The sequence below is a fragment of the Bidens hawaiensis genome, unplaced genomic scaffold, assembly GCF_021521415.1.
Source record: "Bidens hawaiensis isolate Kalapana, Puna unplaced genomic scaffold, B.hawaiensis_p1.1 tig00016275_1, whole genome shotgun sequence".
Classification (NCBI taxonomy): Eukaryota; Viridiplantae; Streptophyta; class Magnoliopsida; order Asterales; family Asteraceae; genus Bidens; species Bidens hawaiensis.
The window spans coordinates 352,034-372,950 of NW_027492490.1; the positions used below are offsets into that span (position 1 = coordinate 352,034).

At 36.3% G+C, this 20,917-nt stretch overlaps 2 protein-coding genes across 3 annotated transcripts; both read left to right on the forward strand.

Moving 5' to 3' along the window:
* The first annotated feature begins 8,639 nt into the window (after positions 1–8,639).
* LOC143551232 (transcription factor bHLH63-like) lies at positions 8,640–10,350 on the forward strand. 2 transcript variants are annotated; one of them, XM_077041702.1, is made up of 5 exons: positions 8,640–8,920; positions 9,420–9,575; positions 9,670–9,804; positions 9,867–9,938; positions 10,048–10,350. In XM_077041702.1, the coding sequence occupies exons 2-5, from the start codon at positions 9,498–9,500 to the stop codon at positions 10,069–10,071; spliced, it is 309 nt and encodes a 102-aa protein (XP_076897817.1). In that variant the 5' UTR covers positions 8,640–8,920; positions 9,420–9,497; the 3' UTR covers positions 10,072–10,350. The 2 variants fall into 2 exon arrangements, with proteins under 2 accessions (XP_076897817.1, XP_076897816.1); XM_077041701.1 differs by lacking the exon at positions 8,640–8,920 and having other exon boundaries at positions 9,190–9,575.
* Positions 10,351–15,989: 5,639 nt separating this feature from the next.
* LOC143551252 (laccase-11-like) lies at positions 15,990–18,203 on the forward strand. Its single transcript, XM_077041719.1, has 4 exons — positions 15,990–16,129; positions 16,285–16,436; positions 16,519–16,892; positions 17,018–18,203. Exons 1-4 carry the CDS (start codon positions 16,028–16,030, stop codon positions 18,070–18,072), a joined length of 1,683 nt encoding a protein of 560 aa, XP_076897834.1. The 5' UTR covers positions 15,990–16,027; the 3' UTR covers positions 18,073–18,203.
* The last annotated feature ends 2,714 nt before the right edge of the window (positions 18,204–20,917 follow it).

Below are 20,917 nucleotides of genomic sequence, written 5' to 3' on the forward strand. Positions count from 1 at the left end.
GAACACCGCCCCCCGGGGCGCTATGTGCGCTTTGGAGGGGGTGGGCGCTTCATACATAGCGCTGGGTGGGTGGAAATGGTGGAATGTGATTGATGGGTTTTTTTTGTTTATTTTGAAAATAAAATATAATAATACAATAATAATAGAGTAATGATTTGAAAGGGATCCATCCACTACACTCATTTAACCAAAAATCTCTTATGCTGACATGCCGCCACATGTCGCACAATGCCCACAAATGGGCTCCATCCACTACACATGGTCTAAGGTTTGTTCCACAAGTATATATAAAAGTCAGTTTAATCTTATAACGGTGAGTCAAACTACGTAAGTTTGAATTACATATTCAGTTTCACGTTATCAACTTTATTGCTTGGTTTTCAACTTTAGCACTTGGAAAGTGAACGAGTTTTTGTATGCATCTTGCTACTTTCTCATAAAAAAACCACAAAACGCTTTACATTACATAATGATATAACAATATTTCATGAATTCATGTTATTTTTCAAGGATAATGATATAAAACAATTATAACTGATGAATTGTATGAACTGTAAACATTGTAAATCACAAGCCTAGAACAAAGTAATAACTGTAAGTCATGGTTGTTGAGAGAATATGAGTCATCATAGTCGACCATAAGTTGGTTTGATAAGAAAAATTATTATCATCGTTAAGACAAAATATTTGTGAGACATTGAATGATGATAGAATGAAAGAAAAAAATATCTTAAGCTGTGTGTTATATTGACTAAAAGGTTTTTAGTTTAAATAGATATAACATATCATAAAATACATAAAGAAACATGTATGAATATAATCTTTTCGATCAAACTTATGGTGTAGTGGTGTTAAGATGTTTAAAATGGTGTCCCCATAATAAGGTTGACAGTTTGAGTCATGCGATAGATAATGTTGTAGATTTAGAAGTAGAATTATAAAGTATAATTTTCAATTTTAGAAAACTATGATCCTCTTAGGAGGTTGACTTTTTCTTGTCATTATAAACTATTGTCATTGTAAGTGAGGAAAAACGACCATCTCTTTCCTTCACGGCTAACTCATCCTTCACGGTTAACTCACGCAATATAAACCTATTTTTAAATATTACAATTGCCCAACATAATACTAAAACTCTCAATTAGTACTTCACTTTAGGAGCAACAACTTTAGTGTAAATATTTGATATCGATAGGCAAGCCCTTTGATACTTAGAATTTAACTAGAACTAACCCATGGTTATTGTGGTCCAAATAAACGAAAAAACTAAGACCGTTGAAAATATACAGAAATAAAATTAAAACCTTTACGCGAACCTATCCCTCGCGTTGTGACAAGGGCATTGAACCACGGAAAAAATGGCATCGAATATTTGTACTACTTTAAAGACGTGCATACTTGCGTAGATGATTTGTACATGATCACACGTAACTCCGTTTCAAATAAAACTTATACCGAGACTTAGATAAAAATAAGCACGTTACAACGGTATATTCAAAATTTTATAAACATCATAATTTATATTATAGTAAAAACACAAGTACATATAAAGTATAAAACCGTATAAGTTTCCAATTATACTTTAGTTTAAAGGTGTGGTCTGTGTCACAACTCATTTTCTGATTATTTAAATAATTTTATATGTGTTTTCTTTTTGATAAAATATGTAAAATTAACGAAATTATTTTTTGGGTTTAATTTTGGTTCAATAACGAGCTCACCTGTACCAAATGAATCCGCGTCGTCTCGTCAACACAACGCCCCGGTTTTGTCGACTGAATAAACGTCTTTTTAAAGTTGTTAATTTTGTATCATAAGCCATACACCGCTACTATTCCGGGGGTTTACTAATTTATGTTTTTGGGTTTCATGTCAATATCGTAACAAACCTAATCGACACTGACTGAATTTGTGACGTTTTTATCATAAGTTGTACGTCGCTAATACTATTATAATCGAGTATGGATTTATTTTTTAATTTAGTGTTAGTATCATAATAAACTTATATGATGGAGACGGTTTCATCACCTAGTTGTATACAGTATATTGATCAGGCTCATCAGATCCATATATAATGTCATGTCTTAATTGATCTTCTTATCCTTCCATTCCATCTGGTTACCCCACTAAATATTGGTCCTTTTTGGATTTTTGTCGCTTTGTAACAAAAATCAATCAAACAAAATCTATGGGATCCTCACGATTTTATTTTTAAATATTTACTTTTTAATATATTAACGAGAAGGATGTGATTGATATATCGAACTAAATAGCTACAGCCGTTTTCAGACGATTTGTCTTTCGATCGGAGTGGGAAGAAGTAGAGAAATGAAGTAAAGTTACTTAGGGGGTGTTTGGTACAGAGAAAAAGAATGGGAAGAAATGGAAATAGAAATGGGAGAGAAATGGAATTGGAGAGAAATAGAAATGGGTGGAGAATTGACAATCATTTCCTTTGTTTGGTACAATAGAGAAATGGGTGGAGAAACGGGAGCAGAGACGTGATTAGGGTTCCGCCTCGGCATCATCATGGTGGAGAAATGGTGGCTCAGAGACGCGTCGCAACACCGCGAACGGAGTAGAGCGTCATCATCATCGCCGCGCAACATCAACACCGCGATTTAGGGTTCCGCCTCGCAACACCGCCTCGCGATTTAGGGTTTCGTTTTGGCTCAGAGACGCGAACGGACGTGGCTGCGGCGTCGGCCGCCGTGCCGGACGTCGGCATCATCATCACCATCGCCGGTCGGAGCATCATCATCATCATACGCGAACGGAGTAGAGCAGAGACGCGATTTAGAAGCAGAGAGAATTCCATTTCTCTTCCAAATGGAGAGAATTGGATTTCTCTACTTTTTGCCTACACCCAATTCTCAGAGAAAACCAATTCTCCGCCCAATTCTCCGCCTAATTCTCCCAAACAAGAGAAACCTAATTCTCCACCCTCAAATCTCTCTACCAAACACCCCCTTAGGGTTTTTGCACTCTTGATTTTGATGTGGACGTGTGGTTGAGAAGAAATGAGTTAATCAGAAAGAGAGAGAGAGCAATGGGAGTAAGACCACATGTGTGGCTGACACTCCAAATTTTGATGAATAGTGAATTTACTAAGTATGTAAAAATATTAATTAGTTTTTTACAAACTTTTAGTTTAATATATTTTGGTGTTCAAAAGAATTTTACTTAGTGTCAAAAACTGGTTTCAGAGAGACCAAATTATTTCATTTTGTAATTTTATCAGGAAAAAAACGTGATGTGCGTCTATATCGATCTTTGGCATTTTCCAAACAATAAAGATGCTCCACATCATAAGAAATTGCCCACGAAACTTCTTATTCAACATCACATGTAATATAGGAGATGTAACTTTGGGCGGGATTCGTTGTAAACACCCAAAGGTCATGGACTCATGGGTTCGAGTTTCTGGTAGTAAAAGAAACTTGTTATTTAAAAAACAAATATATTTTGATTAATAGATATGCACATTGAACACAAGTTGTTTAAAAACAAGTTGACCCGTTAACCAACCTTGGATTGAAGGTTAAATAAAAAATAATTATTAACACATTTGTGGATCTTGCTTAAGAAAATGAATTGTGTTCAACCATAATCTTTGCTTAAGAGGTGGCAAGAACATCGCCAAATGCATCGTTGCTAAGGACATACACGAGTTAGTTTGGGCTAGCTTTTGCTTAAAATCGTAACCATAATCGAACTTTGATTAACCAGATAATGATAGCTGAATGGATATGATTAATCGGTTTGTTATGTTGATTCGGTTCGGTTATGGGTCAATTAACCATGAATTACATTTGGTCATGAAATCGTTTGGCTCGATCAAAATAGCTCAAAACATATAACTGAGCTTGAAATTTTTAACCATTTTGTTTTCGAAATGTGTATTTTATAAACAACCAACACCAAAAACAAATGCCAACCAAACCACGCACTACCTCCACAACCCGGAGAGTAGCGCCATTAACCCAAGAAGAACTACATAAAATCAAATTTACGCCATCTTAACCAATCTATCAATCTATACTTTACCCATATTTAGAGCACAAAAGGCCAAGAGTTTTGATGTCTCCATTAATTTCTTCAACCTTCAATTCCTTGCCTTCAAAGTTCAAACACATTTTCCTTTCTCGTTTCCCAAATTCTCCAACAAGCTATGATAATGATCCCATGAAACGCCTCTTTCTCGACCCTTTCGAGCTTGATAATCTTATGAAGCTCTAACATATCCTTAACCGAGAACCCACAGAGGGGAGGTATTTCCACCAATGACTAATATGATCCCAAACAACCGCCTCAACCAAACAACCCGTAGTGATATAGTCAACCCAAGGCCGGCTCCGAGAAAAAAGTTTTGGACCGAAGGCGAAAATTTTTTTGGGCTTTAAGTAAAAGGAGTATTTTATTGGGTTTAAACAATTTAATTTTTATATGGGTTTACTTGGTTATAATTTGGGTTGTATAAAAAACTTTTGTATAAAAATAAGATTAAACATGTCTCAAATAAGACTAGAACCCATAACCTTTTGGTTGAGAGTAATACCCTGCCACCCCAACGGCCGGCCTTGAGTCAGCCGACTTCCTTCCCAACTCGCATAAAGCACACTTCGTAGACTGAATCACTTAATATATTTTTTATTAGATACTTGAGCTTGAATAATTCAGGTTTTAACATTTAACATTTGAAGATACTATATAATGGACGGTACGGTTAACCATGGTTTTACTAATCTTGAGTTGGTGTGGTTTTGTAAGGCCCCATTACCGGTAGCCCTACTTTGGTGTTGGATTTACTCATAAACGCAGTTCTAAATATCAGAGTTAATTAAAACATTCGCGGAACATTAAAACTTCAACCATAATATGTTACATAACCTTCAAATCTTGTCTTATAAAACATTCATAGTCAATTAAATAAAACATAGTCTTTAAAACATCACAACATTTCTTCGAGATGCCAGTATCTTCGATTCCATGCCATGTGTCTTCAATCACGCGAGCTGCCTCAACCTATTTGTCTGCGTGCATACTAAGTTCTAGTTAATCACATAACTTACTTTACATACACATATACGTGCCCGAAGGTACGCTTTTCATACATAAACTGTTCATCATTCATCCATACATATTCATAGCTATCCTTAAGTTATAAAGAGCATTTCGCCCTACATACCTCGGATATTATTAGGGTCCGGTACCCTCAATCCTCGGATATTATTAGGGTCCGGTACCCTTCATCCTCGGATATTATTAGGGTCCGGTACCCTTCATCCTCGGATATTATTAGGGTCCAGTACCTTTTATCCTCGGATATTATTAGGGTCCGGTACCCTTTCTTCCATACCTCTTTAACATACTTTCGATATACTTAATCGTAAGTTTCGCACATACATACATCATTCATTCTTCATATTACAACATACATATAACATCAACCATTTCCTGGCAGTACATGCAATTCCGAAGATCGTTCATGTACCGACAAGAAACCATTCATACATTTCACATAATACATATATGGCATACACTTATCACTTAGGATAAATGTATTAAATAATCACCTCGAGTATGCACACAACCCTGAAAACATAACAAGGAATGGGGCTAGAAACTCACCTGAAGTCGGTTACGTTCGCCGTTAATGGTTATTCCCTTCTTGAGCTGTGCACGACTAACTGTATAACATTTACTCGTATCAATCATCTATCACTTGCCATATCACGTTTCTATTCTAATTATAACCCTCAACGGACGGGGGTCCGGGGGCAGCGCCGCTGGCAGCGGGGTCTAGGGGCGGCAGCTCCTAGCAGGGTCCAAGGGGCAGAGCCCCTGTCTAGGGTCGATCTGCCAGGTCAGCTTGAAACAATTTTATTTCCACTAACTGTCGTAACACATTTTCCATTAAGATTTTGAATTATTACTTAATTCGCTAATTCAAAAGTTCAAGGGCTTAATTGTAATTAATTCATTCTTTTTCTAAGTTCAGGGACCATTCTGTCATTATGTTAAACTTCTAATTCGTTACATTATTCTCAACGAATCGGGCTGTCATACGAACTGGTTCTTGTAACGAATTGAACCCCTTAACGAACTGGTTGTTTAAACGGATCAGTTCCTGTAGCGAATTGGATAATCTAATTCGTTATCTCCTTTAACGAACTGGCTAATACGAATCAAGGGTAATTCGTTACTCTTTTCCCTTAACGAATCGGATACGAATCAAGTCTAGTTCGTTAGGCTTCCATATGCGAATCAGCTAAAGAATCACCCTCCGATTCGCTAAGTTCCCATAGAGAACTAGGGTTAGGTCAGGGAATGTCAGAACATTCCCTGACATTCCTGTTACCTCGAATTAACTTTTCCGGCGCCTCCGCCGGAAAACCGTGGATTCGCCGGAAAAACGTGTTTTAACTCGTTTTTCACCGTTTTTCGTCCCGTTCGATCCAGATCTGAGCTAGAGTGATCTCTAAGCTCATCTTAGGTTCGGTTTATACCCGATTCCATCCGGATCTCGTGACTTATACGGTTTAACGGTGTCGGCTCGTAGTTTCGCGATTATATCTAACAGGTTTAAGTTAATAAACATCATACTATTATTACCTCGGGTCGGTGCTCGGTTTTTTCTTGATTTCGGCTAGAGAGAAACGAGAGAACTAGAGAGAAGCTTAAGTGTGTGTTTTGGGTGGTTTATGGAATATGTGTGAAATGAAATTAAATGGTGATTAAGGGTATATATATTTATGGATCATGGGCTTAAGCCCATGGTCTTTCCTTCTTTCTTTTATAACCCAAGTCCATAACCCATATCCATTTACCCAACACTAGCCCAACTCATATTCTATTTATCTAAACCGATAACAACCCAATATAAAATAGACGAAATTTATTCTATTATAACCGAAAGTAGGATGTTACAGGTTTTGCCGGGGATGAAAATATGATTAACTATAAGTCCATAATCGACCCAATAATTTCGGTCTAAAAAATAGAAAACCTAAACCAAACCATCGAATTTTGGTTAAGTTTGGTTAGTTCGATTAGTTCGATCTTATGCACACCTATCCTATTAAGACCATGTCCTACTTGGAATCAAAATAAAAATCTTCATGAGGGCTCCTCATGTTAGGATGGGCACCAAGGGTGATTAAGGTGGTACCAAAGTAAATAATTGTTTTTATATATAGTCATTAATAACTAGCACATAGTGTGCATTGAACACTTGTTTTTTTTTTCTTTTCAAATGATAAGTTTCTTTTATCATTTACGAGACTTGAATTAACGATATCTTAAATCCTCTTTGCTCAAGGTGATTACTAGTACACTATGTACATAGATCATTGGTGGACTATATTGTTTTTAATTTTAAATTATTTAAATTGTAGTAGTTGGGTAGTATGACAAACTATATAATATTTTCCTTTAATTTTTTTTTTAATTTAAGTTTTACATTTTTTTTTCTTTTACACAAATTATAATAAGTTATATAGTTATCATAAATAGTTTGATTTGGTATAAAAATAAACTGATCAATAAAAACAAATATAAAAGTGGTGATGATTTAAAAAATTAATATTTCGAAAGATAGGTTAGTTGAATTGATGCAATTAAGAGTAACATCAAATACATAACTACCATACTAAAATTGATAGTGACAAATAAAAAAGACAAAATTAACATGATCATCACTTGGGATTTGAAGAATCTTAATCAGTCATTCCATTTTCTCCACATATATTATTATTCAGCATTGATCAAATTGTAATATTTTCTACATTTTTTTTATAATGAAGCTGCTATCAATATATTGTTACTCATATAGCTACGGAGTATGCAAAGTTTCTACCTTATTTAAATAAATTTGCATCATAGACACTACCAGGAAATGAGACCTTTGCGTTGCGGCTAAACAATAAAAATAAAAATAAAAAAAGAAAAGAAAAGAAAAGAAAGTAATATAGAAACTTTACATGATAAACCAAGAAAAAAATATAATAAAATAAAATATTGTATTGTATATTTAGAATTGATATGGTGAGGCAATAGTAACTTTGTAAGGTCATATGTTTAATTGGGAGGCGTTACATACTTACATATGTATTTGAAGCTTTCATTTCACCCGCTTGCATGTATTTTGTAAATATGAAATATGAAACACTTTTAATCATAATTGTACAGAAGATATCTTTCAAGAATACGTAGTTACATAAAGTATATACTCGAGTCTTATTTACGTGTTATTAATCATGAACCGACAAAAAGATGTGTTAACATATATACGTGTTCAAATATAATTCACGTATCATTTGTTTTTGGAACAAAATATACAATTCCAAGGATAGCCATATACGTAAATGTATAGTAGTAGAAAAATAACCATCTATTAAAATTCCCAATAACTTCACTTGCAACCAAATGTCATATCAAGTACAGGAAACAAAAATCCAACCTGGAACAACAACTTGGTATTTCCCCTGAGAAATTTTGACAACGATTTATCGAAGTTGATTAGAACACCGACGGTGGATGCAATTTTCGGTGGACCCGACACCGCCGCAATGGTTGTGCTACCTTCTCTTTCTATAAATCTCCCAGGAATTAAATCAAATGTTGACCTGCCTTTAGTAGATTCACTGTCTGTATATTTTTTCAGGAAATTAATGGAGACTTTCAAAATGCCGGAAATGGTACAAATCTTCCATCAGTCGCCACCGTCACACCATCAAATGCATTCTCAAATTCAACGTGGTCAAGCAAATGTTGAATCAGATTTTACTGATAGTTTTCAGTGCCTGGAGTTTGCAGCTGGAAGTCCTTTCGCAAACTTCTCAAGCTTGTCTGTTGATGAATTATCGAAAATCCCGCAAAAATTGAGGAGAATCGGAGCTTGAGGAAGAGGAAACTTGAGGTTTGTTATTGTTATCCTAATGAATGCTGAAATCACATTTTCAGTTTTAGATAAAAATGAAATTTTTTTATCCAAATCAATTATCTATAATTGTTATTCATATTTAAGTTTAATCACTATTCAGTTGACAAAATACGTTTGTGTGATAAAGTTACAGGTCTGGCCCAGTTAAACACATCTTCTGTAAAAAGAAAAAAAAATGTGTACAACTTTGGATGTTATAGTATTTTATAGCAGTCTGAGTGAGTTTATAGAGTTTTCTAAGTTATGTAACAAAATATAAATTATTATCTACTTATTACAATAAAAAATTAATAATAGATTATCTAACATAAGTAACTAATTTAGAAATGACAGTGATGTGCGTGCGAACGGAGGGTTTTTGCTACAGGCGCGTTAGCCATTTCATCATAAGCCATTTTTATATACAAAGTTGCAATCTTGGTCCCATCTATTAGGTGTTTAGTTTGATGTTGTAAATATGGACTCTCATAAACAGAGTGTTGATTGCGATCCGGGATTAACCGGACCAGCCAAAGCTAGGAGAAGCATTCTCAATGAAAATTCAAAGCCCAAGATGGATCCTAAACGGGATTATATTTATGTGAGGGCTCGTCACGGGCAAGCTACAGACAGCCATAGCTTAGCTGAAAGAGTGAGTTACCAAATCATTGTTTTTTATTTTATTTATGCTTTGTAAACTAACATGTGTATAAATCTCCTGATGATTTGATTTTGTAACATGGTAGGCCAGAAGGGAGAAAATGAAAAAGAAAATGCAATACTTGCAAAACTTGGTTCCGGGGTGCAATAAAATCACCAACAAGGCTGCAGTTCTTGATGAAATCATTTCTTATGTTCAATGCCTTCAAAGCGATGTTGAGGTAAGTTTGTATTTATTTATTTATTTTGGTGAAAAAAAGTAGCTGATTTATGTACATGTCAGTTTCTAACCATGCAACTTGCTGCTTCAACTACAAATGTAGACTTCAATACTGACAACTCATTGCCTGAAGAGGTAAAGATCTTAAATCATCTTTGGTGAACTCATATGTAAACCAGACAGCTTAACCTGTTTCAGAGTCTTAAATTAGCTTTAATTGTCTTTCTTTGTTTATTTTTTGTAGATGGTAGACACGCCCTTAGTTTAGACTACTATGCAATGAACGTTTCGTGCTTATATTACAAATTTTCAGCAGCAGTGTATACAGGTTTCGCTTTGGTAAGATTGCTAGCATTATGGTTCAGACAAAAACAGTAGCTAGTAGTACGGATTCATCATAGGTTGTTAAATAATCATTCTTGATAATCAGGAGAATAATTGATAAAAGGATCAGAGACATGTTAGTTGCATATATCAATGGTTTTTTGTGGTAGCTAGTTCATTTTATATTTATCGTTGGGACTAAAAACATTGTTTAATGACTTATTGCAATTATCATGTATGTATAATGTTATCGCGTACCAGTTCCAAGATCATTTGATTGTGACTAAACATGGTTCTAAATCCTCATGCATCTTGAATTCTAATCAACATTTAGATTCCATTAGTTGGATCTTCAAAATTAGACACGGACAACTAACTTACCATTGGAATCGACTTAATATTATCGAACAAAAGCACACTAAATAATGAAAAACACCTGTTCAGAAGGAAAATGGATCATGTTCATTGAGCCATTGAGGTAGATTAGGGGCAGTATCTCATCTGAGTTCAGTTTCACCATAGTTTCCCTTCGACTCCTCTTTTTAACATGTTCCTGATAATATCTCTCGGCTCACACCTCAATGTTTTTGAATGACATCTTCATCGTGGATTTTCAATCTTTGGAAGCAATTTTAACATGCATATTTGATATCATAACTTCAGTTACAAAAGCGGAAAGTAAAATTCGACTTTTGCCGAGTATGATTTCCCGAAAATTTGGTGGACTTGAACAGGACAAAAAAAATGACATGGACCTAACATGATTTGGCGTTTTGGGGTAGGCAATAACAAGTAGCAAAATGTAACACCCTAATGTTTTATAAATGCTAAAAAGTAACATGTTTAGTGACATCATCCCTAGCTACAAAACTATTTGTAAATTAATTTAGTTTGTGCATTATCCTTATACTAAATAATTAACGTTTAGCTTTACCACATGATCAATGATTAAAAACTGAAAAGAGTCTATAAGATAAAGTGGACTATTGCGATTAAAAGAATAAGTTCATCTAGTCTAACCAAGGCTTACCAAACGATCACTCATTCCCAGGCGTTTTACCTGAAAGTTTACATAGTAAAAGTATATCAGCTTAGCTAAGTATGTATACTTCTCATCATAATTTTGCTATCGGTGTTTTATAAGATCATGCGTAGTGGGACGTTTCCAGTGGCGTATCCAGAAATTTTTTTCACAAGGGTCGGAAATTTTGGGTCGATACACAGTTATAAAAAAAATTTCCGGCCCGGTTCGGACGTTCGGGTTGAGTCAAATCCGTATATAATTTCATTTTGGTTCGGTTCAGCCGTTGTGGGTCGAGTCGGAGCATATAAAAATAATACAATCAAACAAAATATCATTAGAAATACATAATCAAAATACAATATATTTATAGTTGTTATGTACGAGTTTTCATTTTTTGAAATCAAACTGAAATATCATATACTTTGATATTCTTAGACAAGTACTTTAAAATGATCTAGATATACTTATCGTTCAAATTTTTCTCAACGGTGGCGAAACCTAGAATATTTCAAGCGGATGATCGATATTAAGGTGTTTTTTTAATATTCATAGTTACATAGTTACATGTTGACTACTTCTTTTTTAAAAACAACCAATGTACTACATGCACAAAATAATTACCTTTAATGTTGTTTAGAGGATATGATAAATGATATTCTAAGTTTTTTTTTAAAAGATATCTAAATACTTTATAAACCATCAAATATTAAAAAAAAAAAAACATTTAATTTAATAAAAATAAACGAAAAGGATAAGTTCAAAAAAATAAAAACAAAAATAAAAGGAACGTGCTGAGATAAATGTTTGAAAATAGTATTTAAAATAACTATTAAATATTAATTTAAGTTTGTCTTATATTGGACTTTTGTTATCATATTTTAACCCGGCAGTAATTATTAAACAATGGGCCGTGATTTAAGTTTGAATAGGCCCAATAATCATCTTAACTAATAATAGGTCATCTTCCTCTTTTGTGCAATTTTTACCTTTCTGACGCCGACAACCAAAAAACATGGCTAAGTTTCACTTCTGGTTTCGATGATTCTTATCACCTATCTGCTTTTGAAACTTCACAGGGGTCGGTGTCAAAATTTCACAGGAGTCGGTAAGAATTTTAACACTATAATACTACTAAAAAAAAATTTTCACAGGGGACGCCGACCCTGTACCCTCAGGGTAGCTCCGCCCCTGGACGTTTCCACCCTGCAAAAGAGCACCGCCCCCGGGGTGGCTTTGAAAGGGGAAGTGCTTCCCACAAAGCGTCAAGGGGGTGGAAGGTGATTGGTGGAGTTGTTTATTTGTTAGACCATGTGTAGTGGTGGCTTTGCCACCTGCGTTTTGCCCCCCCCCCCCCCCCCCCCGCGTTACGTTGATTTCAATTTTTCAAGCGTTTTATATACAACGCTGATAATGACACGAAATCCAAAGTTATCGTTGCAAAATTGACCGTTGGAAAATTAAAAAAAAAATTTATTTCCTATATATTAAACCATTTCATCCCCAATCAAACCTCATTAAATTTATAAAAATTTTCTCTTTCAACTCTATAAAAATTCCTTTACACCAAATTCACTATATATGGATCCTCCATCTATATATAAACAGTTTTTCGGGCCCGACCAACAAGCCGAGGACGTGGAGGAGGAACGGGCGGTTACGAGTGCGATTATGCTCGCGACACAGTATATGAGTTCCGTTACGGGTGCGATTAGCTCTCCACCCCCCGTTTCAACAAGAGCATATATCGAACGAGATCGTACCGAAGCCAACAACCGGTTGATGGCTGATTACTTCTGCGACACGCCGAGATACAAGAACCCGAAGACCTTTAGGCGTCGTTTTCGGATGTCTAAAAATTTATTTATGCGCATCACCAATGATTTGGAGCGTGAGTTTAATTACTTTAAGCAAAAGCCTGACGCTCAAGGGACGCTAGGATTCACGGCTATTCAGAAGGTTACGTCAGCCGTGCTCAAGGGACGCTAGGAGCGTGAGTTTGATTACTTTAAGCAAAAGCCTGACGCTCAAGGGACGCTAGGATTCACGGCTATTCAGAAGGTTACGTCAGTCGTGCGCGTGCTCGCCTACGGAAACACGACCGACATCAATGACGAGTATTTAAAGATGGCCGAAAAAACAACTCGGGACACCTTGGAGTATTTTTGTTACGGTACGTTTTGTTTTTTTTTTTAAATAGTTTATCACTTGTTTACTGTGATCATTTATTTTTATAAAAATTTCGTAAAATATAGGAATATTTAAACTATATGGACCACATTATCTGAGAAAGCCCAACGTTAACGATCTACAACGTCTTTACGAGGCACATACAAGGGTACATGGTTTCCCCGGCATGATAGGAAGTGTAGATTGCATGCATTGGGAATGGGCTAATTGTCCAACTGCATGGCGAGGTTAATTCACACGAGGTGACCAAAAGGGACCAACGGTCAGCCTTCAAGCGATCGCTTCATACGACCTTTGGATTTGGTCGGCATTCTTTGGTGTTCCCGGTTCCAACAATGACATAACCGTCTTAGAGCAGTCTCCTGTGATGGAGAGTTACATATCTGAGACCGTTCCCGTCGCTTCGTTTTTGGGCTAACGATAACTTCTACGATCATGGGTACTATCTGGGTGATGGAATATATCCAGAGTTCGCGATAATTGTTAAAACATTCAGAGACCCGATGGATGAAAAAAGACAATATTTTAAGAAAGTGCAAGAGTCTGCGAGAAAGGATATCGAGAGGTGTTTTGGTGTTCTTCAACAACGATGGCATTATGTTAAAAATCCTTGTCGTCTGTGGTCTTTAGAAAGAATGAGATGTGCTATGTATGCGTGTATCATAATGCATAACATGATCATCGAGGACAAGGGAAGAGCAATATGTCCAACTTTCATACCGGACCCGGATCCACCACGGACTCCGGCAAGTATGGAGCAACGACTCGAAAACTCGGATTCCGTGCGGTCAAGAGAGATACATAACGCACTAAAGGAGGATTTGGTCCAACATCTTTGGATGTATCGGCCTCTGCCTGGTGAAAACGATGAGGAGGACGAGGACAACGACGATGATGAAGACAACGACGACGATGAAAACGACGATGAGGAGGACGAGGACGACGACGAAGAGGGCGAAGACGACGACGACAACGACGAATAGTTTTTTTTTATTTTTTCTTGTAATATTTATTTAATAAAATATTATTGTTATTTGATTATTCTTATTAAAAATTAAAAAAAAGTGTAAAAGTGACTGGGCGCCACGTGGCGCCTAACCCCTGGATGTGGAGAGTTATGACTACAGCCTGTTTTTGTACAAAACCATAACTCTGACTGGACGCCACGTGACGCATAACCCCTGGATGTGGAGCTTTATGACTACACATGGTCTTAATGATATGAAAGAGCTTCATCCACTACACCTCTTTTAGCCCTATAATGACATGGTGTCACATGGCTCAAAACGCCACATAGGGCTCATGGTTTAAGTTGTTTCATTAATCCTGCTTTGGGTGAATGCCCGATATACAACATAAGATTTGAGCATTAAATTTTGTGACCAGTGTATCATACTCCCTATTCAACCATGGACAACTTTTTCTAATCAAATTTTCCAACCATACCTAATGCAAGATTAACCTTAAACATTGGCCAGTTCACCGAAACTTGGGGTGAATATAACTAACATAATATGATGTTTTCGTCTCACTAATTCAAATTAAATGAATGCGCTTGTTTAATATCAATTTATCACATTACAATCCTTATAAGGTTCAAGACCTCAAATTGGAACATAGCATACCTTTGAGACTTGTAATCTCAATGTCACCATCTCCAAGTTTTTTTTCGTAATTTGGATAAATTTTCACGTAAAATGCATGGAAGTCACAAGGAGACAACGCATGTACATGTAAGAGGTATTTACGAAGAATTATCTTGTTCTTGTTTGTTTTCTAGTCGATTACTCAATGCTTGTTTACTAGACCAAATTAACCCCACATATATAAATTTTACGGCGCATGTATTATGAATTTCATTCATTACGCAATTACGCCCTGCTTGCGGTGCGCGCATATAATGTATATATGTGTGAACCCTCGGGTGGGCAAAAGTAAAATTGCACTAATTTTGACATTATTTTACTAATCTCATGAAAATAACGTTAAAAGTGGCGGAAGGTTAATCAGGCATCATGTGGTGGCGTTGATAGCCGAAAGACAAGGGCACATGCACCAATCAGCCGGTGTCCCGATGATTGAGTGCTATGTGCCTTATGTCCAAGGCTTGATGCAAAGTACTATCGAGCCGGGGGTCTCACCGGAAGCAGCCTCTCTATCCCTATGAGATAGAGGTAAGGCTGTCTACATCTTACCCTCCTCAGACCCTATCATAGCATTGCTATTGGTGGGATATACCGAGTACGATGATGATGATGATGATGATGATGATTCATCACGCAATTATAATTAATAAATAACGCTGAATTTAGTCCCTTTTACCGTTCCATAATTCAAACTTACGCTTACATTTAGACAAAGCCAGATACTTTATTCCTTTTGCTTCACGATAAATTCACCTCAGCTAGTTGGCCTTCTGTAGCTCTCTACTTCGATCGTATCTATCTACATTGTCACAATCTTAATTAATTTCCCAAAATACAAACCTAGCACACATTAGCTTCATTATTTAATTCCTTTCTAAACCTTCAACTCAGACCTCTCATCTGCACATATTTAACTTCCAAGTTTCCATTTACATCTAACTTACTTCTCCTGCACCTAACCTCAACACACACATATATAAGCATGTTTGCATGCATATCTCACATATCTACCTTCATCTTCCCCTCTTCATTCATAGGAAACAATGGTGTCAAGCCGCGGTTCCAGCCTTCTTTTCTTGGTTTTCGGGCTCGTTTCATTGGTTTATCTTCAAGCGGAAGCTGTCACCAAGAAGTATCAGTTTGATGTGAGTCATTGATTTCTCTTCATGGTCATTTAACTACCATAATCTTGGCGGGTCGGTTAAGGACTTAGTGAAAATCTAGACAAGAAATGAGCTGAATAGGAGCTATTGAGTTTTTTTAAAATGCATGCAATAATATATTTATGATTTGTGAACAGGTACAAGTGAGTAATGTGAGCCGGCTGTGCCATGCTAAGCCCATTGTGACTGTAAATGGAATGTTTCCGGGCCCTACTGTTTACGCTCGAGAAGGCGATAGAGTCATCATCAACGTTACAAACCACGCACAATACAACATGTCCATTCATTGGTATATATACTAGTTCACAATTAGTTATATAGATTATATTAAGTACGTTGGTTCTCATAGTTTTTAACATTATGTTTCATAGGCACGGGTTGAAACAATATGCTAACGGATGGGCAGACGGACCAGCATACATAACACAATGCCCGATCAAGACCGGGAGCAGCTATGTTTATGACTTCAATGTCACGGGACAAAGAGGCACATTATGGTGGCACGCACATATTCTTTGGCTTCGTGCCACAGTTTATGGCGCGATCGTCATATTGCCTCAACAAGGAACCCCATATCCATTCCCTAAGCACGACAAAGAACACGTCTTGGTGTTCGGTGAATGGTGGCATGGTGACGTGGAAGACATTGTGAAGCAGGGGAATGCCATGGGTCTGCCCCCTAACATGTCTGATGCCCACACCATCAATGGCAAACCTGGACCCCTCTTTCCATGCTCCGAAAAACGTAAGATTTAACTGACGCGCTTGATCAAAACTTGTCCAGTGAGCGAATAGAGCGTAATAAGTGACATTGTATTTTCGGTAAAAGGTTACTGTTTTTTGATCCGTTTTTTTCTGCTTTTCGATCAGATACCTTTGCGATGGAAGTCGAACAAGGGAAGAAATACCTATTAAGGATTGTGAATGCGGCCCTCAACGACGAGCTCTTTTTCTCAATCGCTGGGCACAACATGACTGTAGTTGAGATCGACGCTGTCTACACCAAACCCTTTACCTCCCCCGCTATACTAATCGCTCCAGGCCAAACAACAAACGTTCTAGTTTCTGCCAACAGCGCTCCTGGACGCTACTTTATGGCTATCCGCCCGTTCCAAGACGTCCCAATTCCCGTCGACAACAAAACCGCCACCGCAATTCTCCAATACAAAGGCATTCCCAACACAGTCCTCCCATCACTTCCTCAACTACCATCACCAAACGACACCGCTTTCGCATTAAGCTACAACAAAAAGCTTCGAAGCCTCAACACTCCTAACTTCCCGGCTAATGTACCCTTAAAGGTTGATCGAAATCTTTTCTTCACAATCGGATTAGGAAAGAGTGTGTGTCCCTCGTGTATAAATGGAACCCGGCTTTCGGCTTCCCTGAATAATATTACATTTGTAATGCCACAAACCGCGCTTCTTCAAGCTCATTACTCGAAAAAGAAGGGCGTGTTTACTGCTGATTTCCCTGATAAGCCGCCTAAAGCGTTTAACTACACGGGTGCTCCCTTGACAGCTAACCTTTTCACTACTCACGGAACAAGACTCAGCAAAATCTCCTTCAGTTCGACGGTCGAGCTTGTGATCCAGGACACCAATTTACTAAGTGTTGAATCCCACCCATTTCACCTTCACGGCTACAATTTCTTTGTAGTGGGATCGGGTATCGGGAACTTTGATCCGGCTAAGGATCCTGCTAACTACAACTTGGTGGATCCTCCAGAAAGGAACACAGTTGGTGTTCCGACTGGTGGGTGGTCAGCAATCCGGTTTAGAGCGGATAATCCAGGTGTTTGGTTTTTTCACTGTCATTTGGAGTTGCATACTGGGTGGGGATTGAAGACGGCGTTCGTGGTGGAAGATGGACCGGGGAAAGATCAGGCGGTTCGTCCTCCGCCTAAGGATCTTCCGCAGTGCTAACTTTATGTACGAGTGTTGGATGATTGTTAACATCTCATTTGTTTATTTATTTACTGTTTGATTCTATGATTATTTTTTATACAAGCATCTGAAAGAAGCATAGAAGTAACACAAAGTTTATTAATCTCATATTTGGTTGCACGTAATTTTGTTCTCTTGAGCAATATATGTTACAGATGCTTAGAGCAGCAACAACAACAAACCTATACAAACTGCCATCGTCATATTATATTTCAAACTTTTCTCAAAAACCTCATTTTTTTCCACAACAACAAACCTTTGCAAATCTTATTAAAAAAATATTAAAACTATATATACATGACGTATATATGTGGATATGAGATAAGGAAAGAGAAATATGCCACCTCAAAGTTCATATCATGTTTGTGGTGAAGAACTTCTATCCAATGACTTTATCTTACAATGGTAAACTTTGTTTTTCTTGAGTATGTAACCCGCCACGTAGATTCGGACCTCGGGAAGTGAAGCTTTTTGTGGATGCTCTTAGTTATTAGGCTGGTGAGTGTGGTCGGGATGTGGGTTAAGTAATAGGTTTCTGGTCACAAGTCAAAACTGATTAAAATCACTAATTAGGCTATATGTAGTGGGCGAAATTTTGGGGCGATTTTGGGCGATTGGAGCGCAAACACCACCCCCCTGGGCGAATTGTGGGGCGATAAGGGGGTGGCGAGAACTATTTATTGCCAGCTTGTGTTTTGTTTATATTATTATTATATTGTTTGTGAGATATAATATATATATATATATATATATATATATATATATATATATATATATATATGGGCGGGGCTATAACGCCATTACACCTCAAAAACAAAAAACTAACCCTTCGGTAACTGGGCGCCACATGACGAAAAACGCCCCATTTTATAGTCTGTCCAATACAGATAGCTTAATTGGTTTAAGTTTCCAATCACTTTTGAAGGAAGTATTTGTAAATACAGGTTAATAAACCAGTCAACCTATACTGCTTGAAAATAGGACTCGGCTAGTAAATATTAATATAAACTAACATTATTAAAATAAAAAGAAAATAAAGCGACAATAAATATTAAAAGAAAAGGACAATATATTTTATTTGATGATGTATAATCACTGTTGTTGTCTTCATCTTTGACTAGTTTTAGTTGCGTTCTGAAAGACTTGGTTAATGATTGTCATTTACCATTAGTTTTCATCGCTTTGCAATGTTTCATCACTTTGCAATGTTTCGTTGAATTATCTTTTAACATAGGGTTAGACGTGGCTTTGAGTAAAACCCTACAATTTTTCCAATGAGTCATTTCAATGTTAATTGACATTATACATTAATCGAATGTAGAAAATATTTCAAGGTTTATCTTGGTTTCTAATATCAACATGATTTTTTTTCATTTACCATTGGAGTCTTGAGGGTTGAGGTTTGAAATGATTGAGCGCTTTACATATTTTAGAGTTGGAGAAATTGTGTAATCAAACTATAACACCCGTTACCTATTTATACAAGTTAAGTGGTTAAAATGGTCAATAACAGGTTTCCAACAATTTGAAACAACTATAAATAGTAATAGCTTGCTAATAGACGATTAGTAACTAGCTTGTTAATAATGGTTAGTAACTAGCTTGTAAAATAACCCATTTTGCTTAAATGGTTCCGCACCTAAAAACTCCAAGCTGGTCTTTTGTCACACCCCGACCAAATGCGGCGGAACATGCCGGGGTGCAACGGATTGCTCAAATACACAAAACGTTATTTAAGCGACAATATTTAATCAACTCATTTAATTCCATAAAATCATAAGATGTCACATAACAATATTCATACAACAATCATAACAAAACATAACAAACAATATATTGTTTATTTTTGCTAATATCCTAAAGGTCTTGATTACGTTTTCCTTCAAGATCTCGAGCCAACCAAAAGTCGAACCTGTAACATTGCATAAAATAAAGTTTATCAACACAAAGGTTGGTGAGCAATTCATAGTTATGAACAAATATTATATATAATAGGAAATTTCACAACTTGTATACGAAACAATAAATAAAAGAAATAATTTGGATAATGAAATAGTCTATAAGAATACATTAATGACACATTGCTATAAGGGGATGCAAAATAGATTAGGATTTATATGAAATCGTAATAAGAATACATTACGACACCTTGCTATAAGGGGATACCAAATAGTCTAGGATTTACATGAAATCATTAATAAGAATACATTAACAATACCTTGCTATAATGGGATGCCAAATAGTCTATGATTTATGAATCAACCCTCCAAAAGCGTTAACACATTAGCATATAAGCATGTAAGCATAGAACACAAAATCGAGCATTTATTTAAGTAAAGTATACAATAAAATTTGTGGTTTAAGATTCAAGTATAAAGCATTTAGTTTAAATAAATATGCAATATCACCCCAAAAACGAAAGATGAAAAACGGGTATGAAAGTACTCACATTCAAGTAATAAACTTGAAAAATTGGTGATTTGAAGATTAACCGAAATGCCGAGGTTTAACGAGCAAAGCCTAAATAAAAGAAAGTCTTGAAGTATGAAGGTTGTCTTGAAGGTCTCTAGGATAAAATAAACGTTAAAAATGTAAACAATTAAAGTTTAAGGTTTAAAATGTAACTATTTAAGAAATTATAATACTAGCCCTTTAAAAATGTAAGTTTGCTCGAAACCGGGTTAAAGTATATAACCTTAATATTTACTCAACCTATGTTAAGTAATAAGGTGGGTAAAAATGCAAGAATGCAAGTCCCTTTATAATATAGATACTAGAAGGTGTTTTAGCGAGTGTTCGGGTTATTGGTTCAGGTCTTGATGAT